Consider the following 20,000-nt stretch of genomic DNA (forward strand, 5'->3'; position numbering starts at 1 on the left):
AACAATCATTAATGAATGTTAATACTGGCATTTATTGTGAAACCTAGTTGATCTGGTTTCAATCAGCATCTGGTATAATAGCAACCAGTACGGACAAATAGTTTACTATGAACCAGAGCTATAAAAAATAGGTATAAAAAGACCAAGAGGAAGATAAATTTAATGTGTCAAGAAAAAGAATAGTTAAGATAATAAAATAAAATTAAGAAAATAATAAAACTGCCCTAGTGTCCCGGTTTCAGCTGGGATGGAGTTAGATTTCTTCTTAGTAGCTAGTACAGTGCTGTGTTTTGGCTATGATGTGAGAACAATGTTGATAACCACACTGATATTTTTAATTGTTGCTGGGTAATGTTTATACTAAGTCAAGGATTTTTCGGTTTCTCAGGCCTTGCCAGCCAGAGGGCTGGAGGGGCACAAGAGACTGGGAAGGGACACAGCCAGGTCAGCTGACCTGAACCAGCCAAAGAGGTATTCCATACCATGGGATGTCATGCTTGGTATATAAACTTGGAGGGTTAACTGGGGGGGGTAATCATTGCTCGGGGACTGGCTGGGCATCAGTCAGCAGGTGGTGAGCAGTTGTACTGTGCATCACTTTTTTTTTCCCCTTTTCCTTTGGATTTTACCCTTTTTTCCCCCACCCTTCCATTCTAATTGTAATTATTATTATTATTATTGTTATTATTGTTGCTCTTATCTCTTTATTCTGTTTCAATTATTAAATTGTTCTTATCTCAACCCTCGAGTTTTACATTCCTTTCTGATTGTCCTCCCCACCCCTCTGGGTGGGGGGGAGTGAGGAAGCATCTGTGTGGTGCTTGGTTGCCATTTGGGGTTAAACCACTGTCACGGTCCACTCAGTGGACTCCTGATGGTTCGTTAACTATGATCTCGAAGCGCAAAAATCAAGGCGACCACGCCAAGGGGTTATGCTTCAATTAAACAGCACAATTTTATTGTTTGCCAGTAAATTTGGGTGAATTTGGATCCAAAAGATTCCCAGAGACGATAATTAAAGAGGCCTTTTCATAGAGAAGTCCTTCCACTTTTCTACATCTTACCATAATCTTTTCTCCAATTATTCCAGTTAAAGTTCTGATCCAATCTTTCCTATCCCACTCCCATTCAAGTGAGGAATAGGCCTTATCATCATGCATTACTACAGTGGCCAAATTTGGAAAGTGATTCTTGGGATACTGCCCAGTAAAACCAGTATACCCGACAATAGCTTTAGACCAAGGCCATTCAGCACCCTTTTGGTTATGCGTAAGTGGGAAAATACAAAAAAATAGTATCAATCCAATTTTACTATTAGTCATTTTAAAATTTAGGGCTATGAATTTTCATCTATTTATAGTTCATGTTCTCAGTGTCCCTCGGAGTTCTCCTGTAAAAATAAAACAACAGAGCTTGCCTTCCTGAGGCAAAAAGAGTTTAAATGATGTGATTATCCAGCGGGTATTTATCTTATGTTCCTTTCCTGGGGCATCAGAGGCTTCCCAAGCACATGCACTCAATGTGGTTTTCAGTACCAGTGGTACGTTTCCCACAGTAGGAAGTGCCACCAGAACGGGTTGTCCTGGGAAGTGAGCTGGGTTCTTTAAATCATTTGGTCCCTTTAATGAGGGAATCAAAGAAGGAGCCATTGGGCAAAAAGCAGTGATTTTGGGGCATCCGTTTACCCCCCATCTATCATTTGCACCTTTAACAGCTTCCCACAAGTGGACATCCCAATTTCCCTCATGAGGTTTCAAAAGTCATTTTAAGAGACCATTAGTCCTTTCTACAATTCCATTAGCTCATCCTCTAAAGGGTGCCTTTCAAGTCGTCTTCGACATTATTCACAGGCTGATATACAGGTTTTACACATTTCTCTGGTGACGGGCCAGCCTCGGGCAAGGGCTTCACGGTACAGATCTTTAGCTCCTGTGTGTTTGCATTTTACATGCAACCATTCTAACAGGCGTTCCCAGTCTTCTGAAATCTGGCCCTCCCGTACAGGAGCTAGCCTTGCTTACTCATCAGCCCTGTTATTCCATTCTCCCACTGACCCCCCATCTATCTGATGAGAAGCTACCCAACCTACAGCAAAATTCCCTCGGCTAGCAATACTTAAGATGTCTTGCCATTTTTCCTTTTGCCACACTGGAATCCTATTAACCTGCCATTCTTTTTGCTCCCAGAAAGGAAGCTATTCGGTACATCTCTTAAATACAGCATAAGAATCAGTGTAAATGTAAACAGGAGAAGTAGTTTGTGCTCCGCGTTGAAAAATGCTCCATACTGCAATTAATTCACCAACTTGTGCACTACCCTCTCCCTCTGTTATAATTTGCTCATTGGAAGAGGTATGGAGAGTTACTGCTCAGTATTTCCACACTTTTCCTTTTGGCAGAAGCATCAGTAAACCAAGCACTGACTGTTCACAGGGAAAAGGAGGGGCCACCTGGATGACTGAGGCAGGTTTACCTTGGCCCTCGTCCAGGCTCTCTACTTCTTATATAGCTAGGTTTTTTAAAGCTCCTTCAGATACAGAGAAAGTGTTACAATAGTGTTCAATCTGAGCATACCACAGAAGCTTTCTGGGCCACCCCATCAGGGGGAGGAGTCCCAGTAGTGACCATTTTTATAACTTTAAATGGGCCTCTCAACATGATGGGTTGTTGTCGTATGATTTTTTCTACTTCTATGAGATCCAAGCTAACCACAAACAAACCTTTCTCCCAAACAGTGTATCTTTTCTCAGCATCCCTAAAGCCACGGGAGTAAAATCCCACAGGTTGGGTTGGACCCTCAGGGCCCCGCTGCCATATGTGAACTGACAGTCCTGATAAAGCAAACCCCCACTCCACCTGGAAGGGGTCTATAGGGTGGATAGGGCCAAGAGCTTCGTGTGCTGTTGCTTCAAAAATTAACAATCGCATAGCCTCTTCCTGAGAAGCAGTCCATTCCCATTTGACCCCTTTTTTCAACAAATCATAAAGAGGTCTGGCAATGATAAAAAGTCCGGGATGTGTTTTCTCCAGAACACCAATAATCCTAAGACATGTTGCAGATCCTTTTTCGACTCAGGCATTTTGATCTGTTCTAAGGAAGCAAGGGTATCTGGTGGGATGCATGTCATTCACCCTTTCCACCAGAGTCCTAGGAATTTCACTTCTTGTGAGGGCTTTTGGACCTTTTCTGAAGGGATCTGCAAACCCAAATTTTCCAAATGTGAAATTATGTTCTGTTGGGTTGCTCCCACATCCTCTATTTCATCTCCCCCAGTTAGGGATATGCGCCACATATACACTGTTTCGGACTCTTTAGGAAGACATCCATACTCTCTTTTCAGTATGGCTAGCTCAGTGGCAGTATATGGTATCTCTTTGGTTGTAAAATGCCCTATGAGTAATGCTCCAACAGCTTGTCCGCTTATACAAATTGGTCCTTGTATGCCAGTAGCAAGTTTTGTAGGCTTGGAGTCCAATAAGGTACAATCTACTGTTGTTGCCAGGTCCAAGCCAAAGCTCCCTCTGGTTGCGGGTCAGAGAGGAAAGGATTTTGTGCTGCTGGGCAAGCAGCCGCTTTTTGTGTCGGCGCGGGGCAGCTCTTCCCGCTGGGTCGCCCGTTTCCCAATCGACGACAAGCAGCTTCATTGTGAGTGTCTGAGCGGCAGTTTCGACACCATACAGAGTTGACATTGCAGTCCCGTCTCATGTGTCCGGTGACACCGCAACGGAAGCACCGTAGATGAGATGGGCCACGGGCATTTGATCGCCCAGCAAAGGCTTGCAAAGGAGCAAGGGCTGCCAAGACCTGACTTTGGGTAGCCTGCGCCTGCTCCTTTAAAGCACTCCCTAGTTCTTTTATTGCCTCGACTAACATAGCCTGGGGCCCGACCGGCACTTGTGCCATTCTTTCCAAAGCTTCTTCTATGGTCCATGTCCCTGGTAGCGTAGCTAGGATGTTACATGTGGCTGGGTTACAATTCTGTATGGCACACTGCTTTAAAATGGAGCCTTTGAGATAGTCTTGCACCCCAGCCGCCTGTATGGCGTTTGCTACCCGATCGATAAATAACCCAAATGGCTCCTCTCTTCCCTGCTTGATTCCCATATATGAAGGGATTCCCCCGGGCTCCTTTATACGGTCAAGCGCTAGTCTAGCTAGCCTCATCGCTTCCTTTGCCTTATCCGGTCCCATCAGTGCCTGAGCTTTGGTTCGAAAATAGGGTCCTAAATCCATCAGCTCCTGTAGAGTAACCCCATGCAGTGGATCCCCTGGCTGTCTAACCACTGCTATCGATTCCTGACAAGCAGCCTGCCAATGAGCGTTAAACAGAAGCTGCTGATGTTGGCTCAAGATTAACTTCATTATACTGCGTATGTCACTCGGGAGTAAGATGTTAGGTCCCCAAATATAATCTAACATTTGCCTGGTGGGTTCCCCTTTCAAACCTGACTCACTCACTGTAGCCCGTAGCTGAGTTAATAATTTCCAATCTAAGTTAGTGAGAGAAACCGTGATATTCCCCTGTGCATCTGGCTGTGAATACGTGACTGGGAAAGCCTCATGCACGATTCCCGCGGCAAAATCGCGTTCACCCTCAAGCATAGCACTTTCTGCTATCTGCTTCCAGACCTTTTGCCTATTTTGGGCAACCTGAAGACATTCTGCAAAAGGATTCGTACATTTGCTACTCTCTACCGGGTTTTTACGCTCTATTTCCTCGCTTACGTCATCATTGCCCGACGGAGGGGCTGAGGGATTCGAAGAGGGCGGCGACTGGAAGGGCGACTGGTCCCACCTTCCCGCAGTCCCCTGTTGAACCATCAGCGTACGCACTGAGGGAGGCAACGGGCAATCGGGGGGGCGAAGCCGATTCCCCCTGCCGTGTGGCTATTGCAGTCCCCCTTGCAACTCCCAGCCGCTCAGAGGCAGCAGCAGCCGCTCTCTGTTCGGCTTGATGTTGTAAAAGGGCATTAGCGACAGCTTGCCACGGTTTCATCAGTTTTTTGGCGGTTTTATTGTTGGCTATTACTTCGGCAAACAGTGTGTCCCCATAATTACTCCACTCTGCATGCTCGAAAACCGTATCTGGATTCCCAAAATGACCCCTCGCTACCCCATACGCTAATAACCCTGGTAATTCCTTTTTACAATCTATGCCCCGAATGCTCCGCTTTTCTAAAAAGCCTTTGAGCAAATCATACGTCGCTTGTCTCTCCATACCGTCGTCAGCGCTGTTGCAGCCTTTGCGAGACTTCGGCAACGCGTGGCCGGCGGGACCCTCTGTAGGTGCTCCCGGGCACGGGGACTGTGCCCTTCCGCCTCCTGCGCTGCTTTCAGGACCGGTACCCAATCTCCGTCGAGCCGTGGCTCGCAGGTTCAGCCCTCTCTAGGGTCCCTGTTCAGGCGCCATTTGTCGCAACGGAGGGAAGACACAGTCACTCAATATGAGTGATCAGCAGACTTCATTTATTGTGCCTTACAGTCACCTTTTATGCCTTGTTATAATTAGCTCATACATATTACAAAAGTTAAGCTCATTATTGGTTAGTTGCCTAAATACCAAGCCCGCCCCTAGTTTCTCTTCTGTAGTTATCTGTTCCCACCTGTAACATTCTTTTCCCACTGCGATCTTCCTGTTATTGTGTAACAAGAACAGCCAAGGATAGTGTATTTTTGCTTTACTTCAGATAAGCTGAGAGCGATGTGCGTTTTTGTCCAGCCAGCTGGACTATGTCTATGTGACCTTTTTCAGCTAGCCAGTTATCCACAGGGTGGTTTTTAACAAGCGGTTTTCTTCCCTTTCTTTCTCTAATTGTTGATCTATGTCATAATTCATTTTTTGCAGAACTTTCACCAAATTTTCAAGGGATTCTATAATTTTGTTTTCATTGCTACGTTTTCTAAGGCGATCTTCAATTGCTGCGACCAGGCTGGCTCCTAAAATTGCAGACTATAGATTTGCCCTTACCTGATCTAACTTTAGCTTCAGTCTGTAAAGACGTTACTCAGTCCACTACATTCTGCAAGTTTGCCCAATTATCTCGAGCCCAATCTTCTCCGGGTACAGAGGGTTGAGCCCCATACTTTGCCAGAAATGTGTGAAACATGTCCTGATCTTTCATTAACAAAGGATTTTGTTTATCAGCCTTTTCGGCCGTTCTCACTACGAAGGGACCAAACCCACTTTGGGGAGGCTAGACTTAGTTACAAACACACAGCCACTGCTGTGTCACCCTTTTCTTCCCCGAATGGTTGAAGGGACCAAAAATCTGCTTTGGGAAGGCAGCTTATAGTTACTACAAGGTTGTCCCTTCACTTTCCCAAGCAGAGCAGACAAATTCTCATTAACACGAGATCAGCCTCCCTTTTTAGCACTTTCCCCCTTTTGCACTTCAAGTTCTTTTAGTTGGATCCCAACAGACAGAGCCCTCAATCAGAGTTTGGAGTGCTAAGTCCTAGGCATGTGTGGTGTGTGGGAAATTCGAGTCGCCCCCCTTGCTTTATGGACACCTCTCACCCAGTTGGGTGTAGGGCCAGGTGCGGCTAGAACGAAACGTCCTTCCCCTGTTACAAACCACACACAACCTGCACCCCTCTGTCTCTCAGGATCCTGTCTGTGACGCCAGTTTAATGTCACAGTCCACTCAGTGGACTTGTGATGGTTCGTTAACTATGATCTCGAAGCGCAAAAATCAAGGTGACCACGCCAAGGGGTTATGCTTCAATTAAACAGCACAATTTTATTGTTTGCCCTTAAAGCGGCTTGCGATAGGTAGAAAGAGAGAAAGTGAATAAAAGGTAAAGTAAAAAGAAAAGGAAAGAGGATTATAGCTACCACCACGGGTCCAAGGCATCCCTATGGTCTCAGGTCCAGGCAGCGTCCCACTGGTCCTTCCGATCGTCGTGATCCTTGATGGGGAAGATCTCCAAAGTTACATTGCTAAGAAGGCATCTTTTTATGCCAAGCAACACACCTTGCTCCTCCTCTGGTCCATGGATTGTTGCCAGTCTCCGCCTTCTTGAGCAATGTTACCATGCATGTCCAAAGAAGAGTGCCCGAGGCGTGGTTTGCCTTAGAGGTGGGTAGCTTCAGACCAGGCAGTGTGTTTTTGTATTATAATGCTTTTATAATGAAGAAAGTTCACCTGAAGTTTATGTTTTCTGGTTTGTTGTTATGACCACGGTTGTGATCCATCTTCTGGACAGCAGTTATGCGACCTTATTGTGTAGAAGAATGGCTGCAGAAGCGTGGCCACAGAATCCCTAAAGATCTGCACAATCCAGGCCTGGAATTAGAATAGGCCTGGAATTAGAATTGTGCTGAAGTTGTGCTGAAGTTAACAAGAAAGTGGCCTTGATCTATTCTTGAATCCTGAGACCAAGTAACTTTGTTGCACTAACCGCCTGTGGCTGTAACAAGCTGCAGCTGTTAGGGAAGACATGTGCAAGGCCAAGGGAGATAGGGAGCAGAATGGGAATAAAGAGAGTAGCAAACCGCAAGGCTAAAACATAGGTAACACAAATAGCTGCATGGATAGAATGCTTGTTCTAATCATGATAATTAATGGTGTGAGGGCAGCGCATGCTTAGGGGCTAATAACCAATTATATGTTTGCTTTGGGAACATGCTTGTGTATTGAGGCTATATAAGAAGTGTTAGAAGCCAATAAAGATGAGCAAGATGCATAACTCATATTGAGTAATTTCTTGACTCCGGTGGACCTCTGTCCCAACTTTATTGTAGTTGTTCCTTTCAATCCCAGGTAGCAGGGAGTGGCATAGTACTCCTCGTACCGTGCAGTTCTCTTTCCCAGGGTCTTTGTGTCTTGGTGTCCATGAGGACCACATTCCATCTCCAGGTCTCTGTTGGCAATGTTGAGACAATATCATTCTCTTTGGACCGACTCTTACAACCACAACATCTAGACAAAGCACTAGAGAATTCAGATTCAAGTCCTGATCCTTCTCCTGTATGATCTACACATATGGTGGTGGTGATGCATCAGGATAAGAATATGAAAGTTGTTCATTAAACTGTAGATTAATTATTTATATAAAATCAATAAGATCAATTCAGAACAAGTTTGTTACTAATCCCTTACAAGAAAAAAATGCTGGATTTTTTAATAATTTGATTGTATAAAATTTCTTTTGAGAAAGTTGTAGTAATTCTTTGTATCATGTGCTTGTTTTTCTCAACAGTTCAGGACGGCAGCTAAGTGAAGTTTTCATTCAATTCCCATCTAGAAAAGAATTACCAGAGTATTATGAATTAATTAGAAAACCAGTGGACTTCAAAAAAATAAAGGTGAGAACCATTTTTTGTTGTGGACATTTATTCCTTTTCACTCTATAGAAATATGAACATTAGGTCATCATTAAAATTATGATCACGTGGATATTAAATTTGCCTATGATTTTTGCTTAGTTTTTAAGTTTTAATATACCCCTTGTTATGAATTTTATGTAATGTATATTGCAGTATTTCACTACTAACACCTAAGTCAAAGCAAAACACAGAATGACATAAATCATACTTTCAGAGATGATACATTAATATTTTTTTTGGTAAAGGACCAAATCCTGAATCTGTAAGCAAAACTTAAATAAGTATAGCACTTGCAAAATTTTTATGTTGTTGGGAGGGATATAATCAGCTTTCAACTAGCATCATGTCTTAGAACAGCCACAGTTGGATAGGTGAGGATTAGGCAGCTTCTTGCACCTTAGAAACTATGAGAAGTTCATGGCTATCTCTTTACCTTCACTCAGTACTGTATGTCTCTTTGTTTCTGTACTGAGAAGAAACTTGGAATTGCACTCCTTTCCTACCCACAACAATACAATTTCTGTTGCTTTTGGCCCTTCCAATTAACATGGGAATTGCACAACTCTTAGTCTACCTTTGGCAATGATGCAGTTTGTCAGCATATTCCTCTCACGCAGGCTTTAAATTTTGTTTGTTTGTTTTAATTGGATATTTGTCATTCCACTTATGTAAAATGTTTAAAGGAAAGATTTTAATGTATTGAAAAGCAATATTAATTGATTGTCCTGTCCATTTTTTTTTCTCTCCCCACTGCTGCCATCTATCCTTCTCCCCACCTTCTTAACAAACGCAACAGGAAAGAATTCGTAACCATAAATATCGGAACCTCAGTGATCTGGAGAAAGATGTCATGTTGCTGTGTCACAATGCTCAGACATTCAATTTGGAGGGATCACAGGTCTGATTGAGCCACTTTGTGTTAAACGTGTCTTCCCTACTCAGTGTTTTTTCAGTGCTTGTTTATGACAATTCTGTATATAAATCCTCTATTTTTAATATTAGTACTTTTAATGAATAAAAATGCCCAGGTTCTTTGAAACATCCAGAATCCTTTGGTCACAACTAAAATTCAAACTTTCAGTAATTTAGTTTTGATTCCATAATCCTGAGATCAGTTTGTTCTGATATACTTTAGGACAGTTTTCAGACTATTTGCATCTATGCTAAATGGCTGTGCCCTGAAGAGCCATATGTTGATTTGAGCTCACCAAAATGCATAATACAAGTAATTGAGAGAATGGTCCAGCTTAGGGACAGTTAAGTGTTTAGTGGTGAAATTTTCAGCTCTGTTAATGGAAGATAAAGTTTAAAGTTTGTCTGACACTAAATCTTTGTGTATATAGTTTGTATTCTCTGGGCATTGTTGACATATTTTTCTTTTTGAAAGAACAATATTTTGAAAGACTGGAATAATGTATCTTCATTAATAAATAATGTACCCAAATCTTTCATCATAGAGAGATACAGAGTTCAGGATTTTGCCTAGTTTGCACACAAGAATGCACTCGGTACTATGAATTCACAATAGAAGAGGTAAAGAGTGATATAAGAGAAAAGAGTACAAAAACCTGGGAGACAGATGAGAATTGAAATATATAATCTGGATTCTCTGAGATTTAGTTATGAAAGGATAAGATCTAAATCTTGTATGGGACAGACACTGGGTTAGTCAAGAAGGCATTAAACAGTTACATGAAAAGGGGGAAAAATAAGTGTTGAACAAAATTAAGATAATTGGAACAAAATACATCTAAGCACTGCAGGACATGAAAAGAATAAACTTTTTGCTTTCCTATATGCGGCGAATGAAGAGACGGGACGCAGCTTGATGCAAGCAAATGTCAATTTATTGTACAGAAGCACGAGTTTTTATACACTTTCAGAAGCTGCACGTTTTAAACTAATTGGTTCTTGAAGCTAAGCATTGCATACTAGGCAATCCCCGATTGGTGGTTAACTACCATCAATTAACCGCAAGGTGTTACCTTTCCTTGGCGCCATCCGTCTCCCACTCCCCTGTGCTCTGTAAACATGCCCCATCGTGTTAATTGTTGTCTAGACAAGCTCGAGCACATTCCCCTCAGCTAACTGATTGCCATGCATGGTCCTAGTTTCCAGACCGCTCCTGCACCTATACACCAGTCTTAGGAACCTGGGCAAACAAACAGAATTAGAATTGTTCATTATGAAAACAAATTCAGACTACTTGGTCCTGAAAGCTGGTGGGAAGATTGGAATGTTTAATTTTTTTTATCAAAAGATTGAATTGGCAGTAGGAAACAAGATAGGGAATGGCAAAACATGGAAATTTATATTCATATGGCAACATATGTAAAATAAAGTACTACCTGTATCAGAGTCTCTGACACAATTTTAAATACATCTTCTAGCAGATGAGACCCAAATAACATGATTCAACACACTATTAAATTGCAGTAGATAACATGATGACTATTTCCATAATGTACAAGAAAAAAAAAATGTCATGGGGGACTCCAGTAAAAATGTTATAAACTGGATGTCACATGCTGCCAATATTAATGCATTCTGCAAGTGTCTAAACACTGCCTTTTGCTATACAGAGGAATTTTATGTCATGTTATCTTAACAACAAAGAAATTGGACATTCAATTAAAAATGAGGGGTTGTTTAGTACAAATGATAATTACTTGATTATTTTTGTTGTGTACAAGCAGAATAAAATCTTGTCTCCTGTCAGACATTTTTGATATCTTAGCATTCAATTAAAAGAAAAAAAATCAAAATCAGCTCAATTATGCAAGTAAAAAAATATTAGTGATTGGAAGTGGGAGAAAATTTTAATAATTGTTCAGAAACAATGATTTTGCTTAGTGATATAGATGTTTATAGCTATTTTACTGCTAATGAAAATAAAGGGGAAAAAAAGAAAGGAAGCTGATATCAAAAAACATGAGTAAAAAGATTGAAATTGGAAGTTGATCAGGGAGGTAAAAATATCCAAGGAAAAACAGTCACATGAGAAATCAATATATATAATTATTCATGTCAGAAAATTTTGGTTGCCATTATCTTGGTAGGATTATCAGTAATGATACAGAAATGGTAGAAATGTTCAATAAATATTTCAGTTCTTTGGAAAAAATCAGATTCATATCACAGAATTATGCAGAAGTATTTTCGATTCCAACATACTAATATTATCCTCTAAATTTAGTATTACTTTTTAAAGCATGAAGTCCAAATAACTTGTACCTACGCTTTTTTTAATTTCTGAGATGCTCTCTGTACTATTAATTTTGATTTTCATTAAAAAAATCCTTTGGACATTCCTGCTGTCCTTCTCAAATTTTTTAGGTTTTCTTTAATTCTGTGTAATAGTTTGGATCCACTTTTGCTCTGACACACATATCATTAAAATATAATATTTTTGTGTGCAATACTTACATTAAAAGATACAAACCCATAAGTTTAATTTGGACAGATGTAGAGGAATGAAGGCAGTGGGTTGTTTAGCATTGTTAATATAGGGTTTGTCTCTCTGTCCATTTCTGATTGTTCTAGCAAATCTATGATCAATCTCCATGTCGTTAATGAAGCTGTGGCAATTTTGTCTCCCCTCAAGGCAGCCTCACAAAGTAACTTTCCAATGCTTTGCTATATGTGAACGCTGAAAACCTTTTTCACCATAACTGGTAAATGATACTTTTTACACCACACTAACCGAATTCTTATTGCCATTTTATCATACTTTACACCTCTTTTTTCAAATATATTTGTAAGCATTGCAAATATAGAATTTGTCTCCCTGTCTACTTTTAATTGTTCTATAGAATCTAAGACTAATCTCCATGTTGTTAGTGACATTGTTACCATTTTATCACCCCTCGAGGCAGCCTCAAAAAGTAGTTTCCCAGAACTTTGCCATGCCTGAACACTGGAAACATTTTTCAGCATAACTAGCACATCATTTACTTTGCACCATCCTAGCAAAGTTCTTATTGCCTTCTTGTTATACTTTATGCTTCTTTTTTCAAATATATCTATAAGCACTGTTAACAGAATTTTCTTCTTCTGCACCCATATCAGTTAGTCCCATTCTACATTGGGCTCCAAAGGTTGCAATTTGAGTTAATATGGACAACAAATATTGCAATACACCCATATCAATTAGTTGTCAATGGCTCACCTCTCACGGTGTCTGTTATGGGTTGCAGGTTCTCCCGCCTGTCTCAGCTACACTGGGCTCCAGTTGTTGTAGTCAGAGTCCAACTCATTTAGCCTCACACAGGGCACCAACTGCTGCAGCACAAACAAACTAGTAGGTCGCAACAAGGCTTTTACCGTCGGTCAGATTCTACTGTCCATGCTGTTTCTCCTTCCTCCAGAGGTCATGCCACTGCCTTCATTCCTCTACAGACAGAGATGATTAAGTATACAATAAAGTACATTTAAGTGAGATACTTTGTATTTGATTTATTAGTATCTTGCATGCTCCACTATTTTTATTTTTTTTGAGCAAAGCTTTTCCATCTGGGCTGGAGGCTTAAAAGGTGCTTTCAGGGAGAGACAGATTTTATATGGTGTGTTCAATTTAGACAATGCATTGCTTCAGAGTTTTACAGAACAGTATATGCAAGCTCGTTTTCTTAAGACGATTATAGTGTCTCATTATTATTTTTTATTTTTATTTCTGTTAAATTAATCTGGAAAATACATTACAAGCCAGATGTAGTCCTCTCATTCATAGGTGCTCTTCCAATGAGGTTAATATAAAAGCTGATAGTACCAAAAATTCTTAGCAGGCATCAAAATATTAATATAATGGAGTTTTAGATTAGCATTGATTTTCAGTCTTTTTGGATCTTAAAGGAAGGAGTCTTATAGGAATCCCAAAGCTGCTTGAGATAAATTATTTTCTTTTTTACCCACTTTGGATTTTGGAACAACAATTTTCAAGGCTGTTATGATCTAATTAAAATATAACATAGTTCTAGTGGTAATAAAATAATAATGAAAGAAAAATAATTACACTCCAGGGTGGACTCTTTCTCTAATTGGATGTTTTAAATGTGATACAATTTAAGAGTCATATTTTTTTGGCTCACTGTTGGCCAAATTCTTCATTTAGAGCATGAAAATTCAATATTGGCATATTTTTTTGTAAAATTCATGAAACAAGCATTGTTACTTGTAATAAAAAGGCTACATTCTGTGAGTTTGCATAGACAAAAAAGTGATTTTTTTATGATGCTTGGCTTGCAGTTCTGGCATAGGTTTCCTTTCATACTGTAGATCTATGAGGATTCCATTGTTCTTCAGTCTGTATTCAAAAGTGCACGACAGAAGATTGCCAAAGAAGAGAGTGAGGATGAAAGCAACAAAGATGATGATGATGATGAAGAAGAAGAAGAGGAGTCAGAGTCAGAATGCAAGTTCTCTGTTGAATGCTGAGAAGGAAATACATTTAAGAAAGAGGGGCAAATTGATTTTTCCATTTGTGTACTGAGACTGGTTATAGTCTTTCTTTTTCCACTGGTGGAAGTAGTTTCTTCTAAAGTTTGCTGTTTTGGCTGCTTCCATTCAGCTTGAGTATCTTGGCTACTCTATTCTGGCTATGTTTCTGAAGTCCTGAAGACTTCAAGTATTCATAGGCTGGAAACAAAACACAGTAGATGCTTATAAGCACTGCTCAGATGGAAACAGATCTGACTTGTCCTTATCTGACTGACCATGATATGAGTACATATGGAACCTTCTTTTCCCGATCATTGCAGGAGTGAAATAATGGACTCAACGACATATCAATATGATCCTAGATGAAGACACTTTACTTAAGTTTCTGCAAGCGTATATACAATTTTCATATTTGTACACACGTCACACCTTAATTCTATTGGTTACATACACTGTTCACACACTGCTATACAGATACTAATTAGTTAAAAGCATACAAGCGGTTAATCTCATCATTAAAATTGTTGACATTCTTGTGATCATCAGTTCCCAGCTCAGCTCCTGTTTTTCTGCCTGCTTAACTGCCAAAGATCCTGTTTTCTTTGTTCTTGGTGTCTTTCTCACAACCTTGTGGCCTTGCTGAGCAGACAAAGCTTTTAATCATATCAAACTCCTAAAGCAAGAGTGACTTTTGATAGGCCACATGTCCCTTTTCTTCCAAATACCTTGCCACAGATCATGTCACTTGTAAATATAAGTGCCAAAACTAGTGATTTCCTTAATCCATAGGCAAGCAACCTTTCTGATATTATGCAACATATATGATTAAGAACCAGAAAATGTTACTTCAGTGAGACAAAGGGAAAATGGAACTCAGATTGTTTGGCAAGCAAGAGATGACATTCATCATTTAAGAGGCCTAGCTAATCAGCTGTGAGATGGGCCTAGGCTGGGCCAAAAATTTATCTGGAATCTATCAAGTGATACTCTCATCTCTTATTAAATTATTCTGATATCATTTTTTATCTCTGTTGGTAAAAATATATGTCTTTTATTTCCAATTTGAATTTTAATTTGCTGCATCTCTGCTGTTCCACAGAATTGTCAGTAGGTTCACAACACACTGTTGTCAAAAATTTGACTATAGAAAGAGCCAGATCTACATATTAACTTTCAGCTCCCCTAACCAATTAAAAGTTTCCTCAATAGGTACGTTCTCACAGAACCTCTGAACTTGAAGTTCCTGCAAATTTGGAAATATGATATTGTAGAAAAGGAGGGATCCCTTCATTCTGCTTTCTACCCCATACTTTCTACTACCTATACCTGCACTTTGAAAGCATGTCTGGGTAGAGAAACTAGAGTACTTTTGCCTTATACCCTGGAATTGGGCACTTGTGTTCTCTTTAGTAAGCTGTCAATTCAGAAACTGCCAATCACCTCCATATGGAGTTTGTGTAGTTAAAAAAACCCAAAATTGTCCGTTCCTACTGAAGATAGACATTTTTCTATGTGCAGACAACAAAAACTATTTTTTAACATGCATCTTCTTCTACAAGGTTCCCTGAGTACAATTGCAACACTAAATGCTATCTGTAAGTGCCATGCATTCTAAAAGTGAAAGAAGGATGCACCTGATCAACTCCTGGATTTTCTTGGAAGTTTAATGCAAATTAGCACTGCAACTATCAAAAACACAAGTAAAAGCAACTATCTGTACTTAATTCCACAGTCCAGACAAAGAACAGAAAGATTACTTTTTCAGACTACAAGGAGAGAATTTACATGAAGACAGACTGTTTAAAAGTTTTTTAAAAGTTATTTAGTAGGAAATAAAGGCAGGTGGTAGATTCATATTCCACTTTTTACAGCAAAATCAGTGAAAATCAAAATCAAGCTGAAGAAGAAGGATGAAAAAAGCCAGGACAAAGGCAAAGGCAAGAAGAGGCAAAGCCGAGTAAAAGCCAAGCCTGTTATGAGTGACAATGACAGTGATGAGGATCAAGATGAAAACGTAAGGTTTGTTCACTGAAATTTTGGAAATGGTTGCAGTGATTTCATCTATACTCTGTCCTGTTTGCACTCAGAATTTTCACCTCTTCATGCTTAGAAACATTAAGCATTGTTTTTAATCTGTGTCATCATCTTGGGAGGATGGAGGAGCAGGTTCAAACTGTGTTAGGGTTTGCTTGTGGGATCTGGTCTTGGTGCTGGAAAGCAAAAAGTCTGACAGTTTTGGCACTTATTTTTTGAAGTTGTCCTTTCTTTCTTCAAATCTTTAAATTGCATGGTTTGTTTTCTTTCATTCCCACCCTAGAAACACTTGGTTTTAATTTCTCATAGTTGTTTCTATTAATGCAATAAATGAAGACAGGTCTTTCCAGACATTTTTAAAATACCTGGGTAGACAGAAAGAAGCTAATGTGTCCTGACTGTGCCTTTTCTTCTCTAAAGAGGCCCACAGCAATTTAATTAGAATGAAATGTCATGAAAAGAAAATAGTAAATAACATATTACTTTTCTTATGGCTATCTTGATTTGTCAATTTAATTGCAATTTTTCTTTTTTTTTTCTTTAACAAAATCCATAGAATACTTGACAAAGAATTTCTGACTTTTCTTATGTCTTTTACCTCTAGGTCCAGTCAGAAGCAAGCAGAAGTGATGATGATTAATTTATAGAGTTTACTTCCTTGGCAGAACTGACCCCATCCCCTTCCCTTCTCTCATTTTCCAACCACTGAATTTATTTTGTCAGACATTGGGCTGTATCCTCATCCTCTATAAACTAGTTCTAGGATAGTTCCTGACAAACATACGATATCATAGTGTAAAAAAGGAAAAAAATAACATACTGTGACCTAATGGGCCTCAAAGGTGTTTTTAAAAATCTCCAAAACAGCAAAAACACTTTTGATGAAAAAATGTGCATTTATAGTATATTTCTCTGGGTTAGATTTCCTTGGTAATGATTTCATCATGCCTGGTTTTACCATTTGATGTTTTCAGTGTCATCAGAAAGACAAAAAAAATGTCTTTTGTATCATTGATAACCAAGAGAAGCCATAAAAAGCCACTGGTTATTTTATTTTTCATCAGGCAGTTTTCTGCTCTATTTTTGTTTTTTTACACTGTGGTGCATATATGCAATTTGTTTAATAGCTTATAAACAGTCGTTAGCCTTTACCTTACCTTGTCCTGTATACATTTTTTCACTTTATGCTTGATGATCTTCTGAAAAATGCTTTTTTGAATTGTAGCAAATTTATGTGTAGTGTAAACTTTGCTAAACTTTTCTCCTCTTGATTAAAAACGATGGGTTGAAAAATGTTACAGAATATTGCAATCTATATAGTGTAATGAATGGCTTCTTTCATCAAAATGATCTTCTATGTTACCAGTGTGAATTCTCACCTTTTCCCTAAAGTGTACTTAATCTTTGCTTTCTTTGCACAATGTCTTTGGTTGCAAATCATAAGCCTGAGGCAAATAAAATTCCAGTAATTTTGAAGAATGTTGTATTGATGCTTTCCTAATAAATGGATAATTTTTCTAAATAAACACAGCCTTGTGTTATGCATTCCACAAAAATTATGTTTTCTATAGTGACAAAACTGCCTCTTGCAGATGTTAGCTGGGGAACGAAAACCCCATCTACACAAAGTAGATAAGCAGGCACTTCTTTATTGCAGTGCTGGGTGCTCAGTGGAATCTTCACAAATTAAGCATGCCTGTGCAGATTTCACCGTCACATATATACACAAAAATTACGAGGTGGTACACTCACAGTTACAATGATGGGTTAATAATTTGCATATAATTATAATATCTGCTGTGTCATTCTTTTCTGTTACTACGCTTGTGCAGAGGAAGGGTCTTCACCTGGGCAAGGGTCTTCCTGACCTGTGGGTGTGTTCTTTAGTATTATAATGAAGGTAGTTCACTTTGAGACACCTTAAAAGCAAGTTTTGTTGCCAAGTTGGACAGCTAGATATCTACCTTGCCAAGTTGTCCAATAACTCATCCTATACACCAAGGGTCCTCAAACTTTTTACCAGGGGGCTGGCATGCGGATGAAGTGGCAGACAGTCATCTGTGGCTGCTTGGTTCCCCCCCCAAACCCCCGGCGGGGGCGAGTTCTGTAAATACTGGGGGCCGGATTGAGGACCCTGGGGAGCCATATCTGGCCCGCAGGCTGTAGTTTGAGGACCCCTGCAGAACCCAGGTGCTCTGGTTATGGTCTAGAGAATAAGGACTTCAAGTAACACAGACTCAAATGACAAATAGCACAGCAACTCATACATCATTGGTTAATAAGTGTTAACATAATGCTAACATAGAGGCTGGCTTCTTAAAATCAAGATGTTCCTATAGTTAACTGTTTCACAAATAAACACAAAATATAGAAATGTATAGAATATAAGAATAAGAACATAATAATAAAAGAATTATAAGAATTAATAAAATATAAGAATATAATAAGAATAAGAATATAATAAAAAATATAGAAAGATTCATTAAAAATACAATCTGCAACACAGAGATGTCGCGACGGAGGGAAGACACAGTCACTCAGTATGAGTGATCAGCAGACTTCGTTTATTGTGCCTTACAGTCACCTTTTATGCCTTGTTATAATTAGCTCATACATATTACAAAAGTTAAGCTCATTATTGGTTAGTTGCCTGAATACCAAGCCCGCCCCTAGTTTCTCTTCTGTAGTTATCTGTTCCCACCTGTAACATTCTTTTCCCACTGAGATCTTCCTGTTATTGTGTAACAAGAACAGCCAAGGATAGTGTATTTTTGCTTTACTTCAGATAAGCTGAGAGCGATGTGCGTTTTTGTCCAGCCAGCTGGACTATGTCTATGTGACCTTTTTCAGCTAGCCAGTTATCCACACAGAGACACCCAAGGTTCTCTGCTCTAAACAGGTAACATAAGTACTTGCCCGAATTCCCTGCAAACATCCTCAGTGATACAAGACAAGTGACAGCTATTAAAAGATACCTTGAAATGAAGCATAATTCCAATCTCTAACTAGAATTCAAGTAATTAATCAATAAAAAAAAATCTTTGTTTCTTTCTATTTTTTTAATGAAATGTTTTTAATTTTAGGTAGTCCAAGTATTCTGAATGTTTGCATTTGTAAAATTTAGTGCAGTTCTTGCACAACTTATCTGCCTTTCAATGAAGCATCTAGCAAAAAAAATAAATAAAATTGCACTCAGACTTATAAGACTGTCAGTGATGGAAACTGAAGTCTTTTTATTATTTATTTTTATATATATATACAGGCTAAGTACAGTTCTGGGCAGCTCTAGTGTGAGTTTTCTATGCTGTATCAGTAACATAAAGGGATCTCCCTCTCATGCTGAGCAGTTCAGTCTCATCACTAGCAAAATCCTGATCCTTTCCTGAATAACTACTAGTTGTGCTCAATTATGCCATACTGTATGCTGTTATTGTGATTTGGACCCTGGTGTCTTGGGGGTTGAACTGAGACCACCAGACTCAATCCATTTAACAGGGCTGGATTTGAGCCCTGGTCCCAGAAGTGAGAGGTAAGTACTTTGTCAATTAAAACTCCCAACAGCCTTAATACCATGACTTTTTGTCTGTTTCTATTTTATTTTATGGGGGTTTTGAGATTAAAGAAAACTGGTGCATATTTTATTAATTTTTTCCCCCACTTTACTCAGGGAAGAAGTAATATTACACCAGCTTCAGCATTTGACATGGATAAATTAAAATCAACTTTGAAACAATTTGTGCGAGACTGGAGTGAAGAGGGGAAGCCCGAGAGAGATTCCTGCTACCAGCCAATCATTAGTGATATTGTAAAGAACTTTCCAAGAGAAAGATGGTAAATAGTATTTTAAGACTTACTTTTATGTGGGCATACACTGTTGTACAAAAATAACAAAAGTTTTTATAGAGTAAAAAAAGTCTTGGTTTTAAAAAATACAGAAATTACTGTGAATGCTGGGGAATTCAGTTGCGAAAGTTTGTTTTTAGTAGAAGGTATTAGAAAAGAGCAGAATTATAAACTTGACATGGAATTAAGCCAACAATAAAAACTTTCTTTTTTTTCTGTGCCTTGATATAACAGGTTCCATGATAACTTTGCATGTAATAGACTTCAGGAGGTTGTGCAGTTAATCCAGTGATGCACAGTGAGTTAAAGTTTGCAGGTTAGTAGGCACTCAGAGTGCGGGTTCTGCAGATTAAGGGAG

At 39.2% G+C, this 20,000-nt stretch overlaps 1 protein-coding gene across 1 annotated transcript in view; it reads left to right on the forward strand.

The window, feature by feature from the left end:
- Positions 1-15,779, forward strand: part of LOC129783080 (probable global transcription activator SNF2L2) — a gene marked incomplete at its 3' end in the record, with an annotated part of 32,001 nt that extends 16,222 nt beyond the window's left edge. The window contains exons 3-6 of the mRNA XM_055792738.1: positions 8,203-8,308; positions 9,126-9,227; positions 13,604-13,739; positions 15,637-15,779. Of these exons, the coding sequence (XP_055648713.1) occupies positions 8,203-8,308; positions 9,126-9,227; positions 13,604-13,739; positions 15,637-15,779 (487 nt within the window). The remainder of the gene's footprint in view (positions 1-8,202; positions 8,309-9,125; positions 9,228-13,603; positions 13,740-15,636) is intronic.
- Positions 15,780-20,000: the final 4,221 nt, after the last annotated feature.

Source organism: Falco peregrinus, chromosome W (genome assembly GCF_023634155.1).
Source record: "Falco peregrinus isolate bFalPer1 chromosome W, bFalPer1.pri, whole genome shotgun sequence".
NCBI lineage: Eukaryota > Metazoa > Chordata > Aves > Falconiformes > Falconidae > Falco > Falco peregrinus.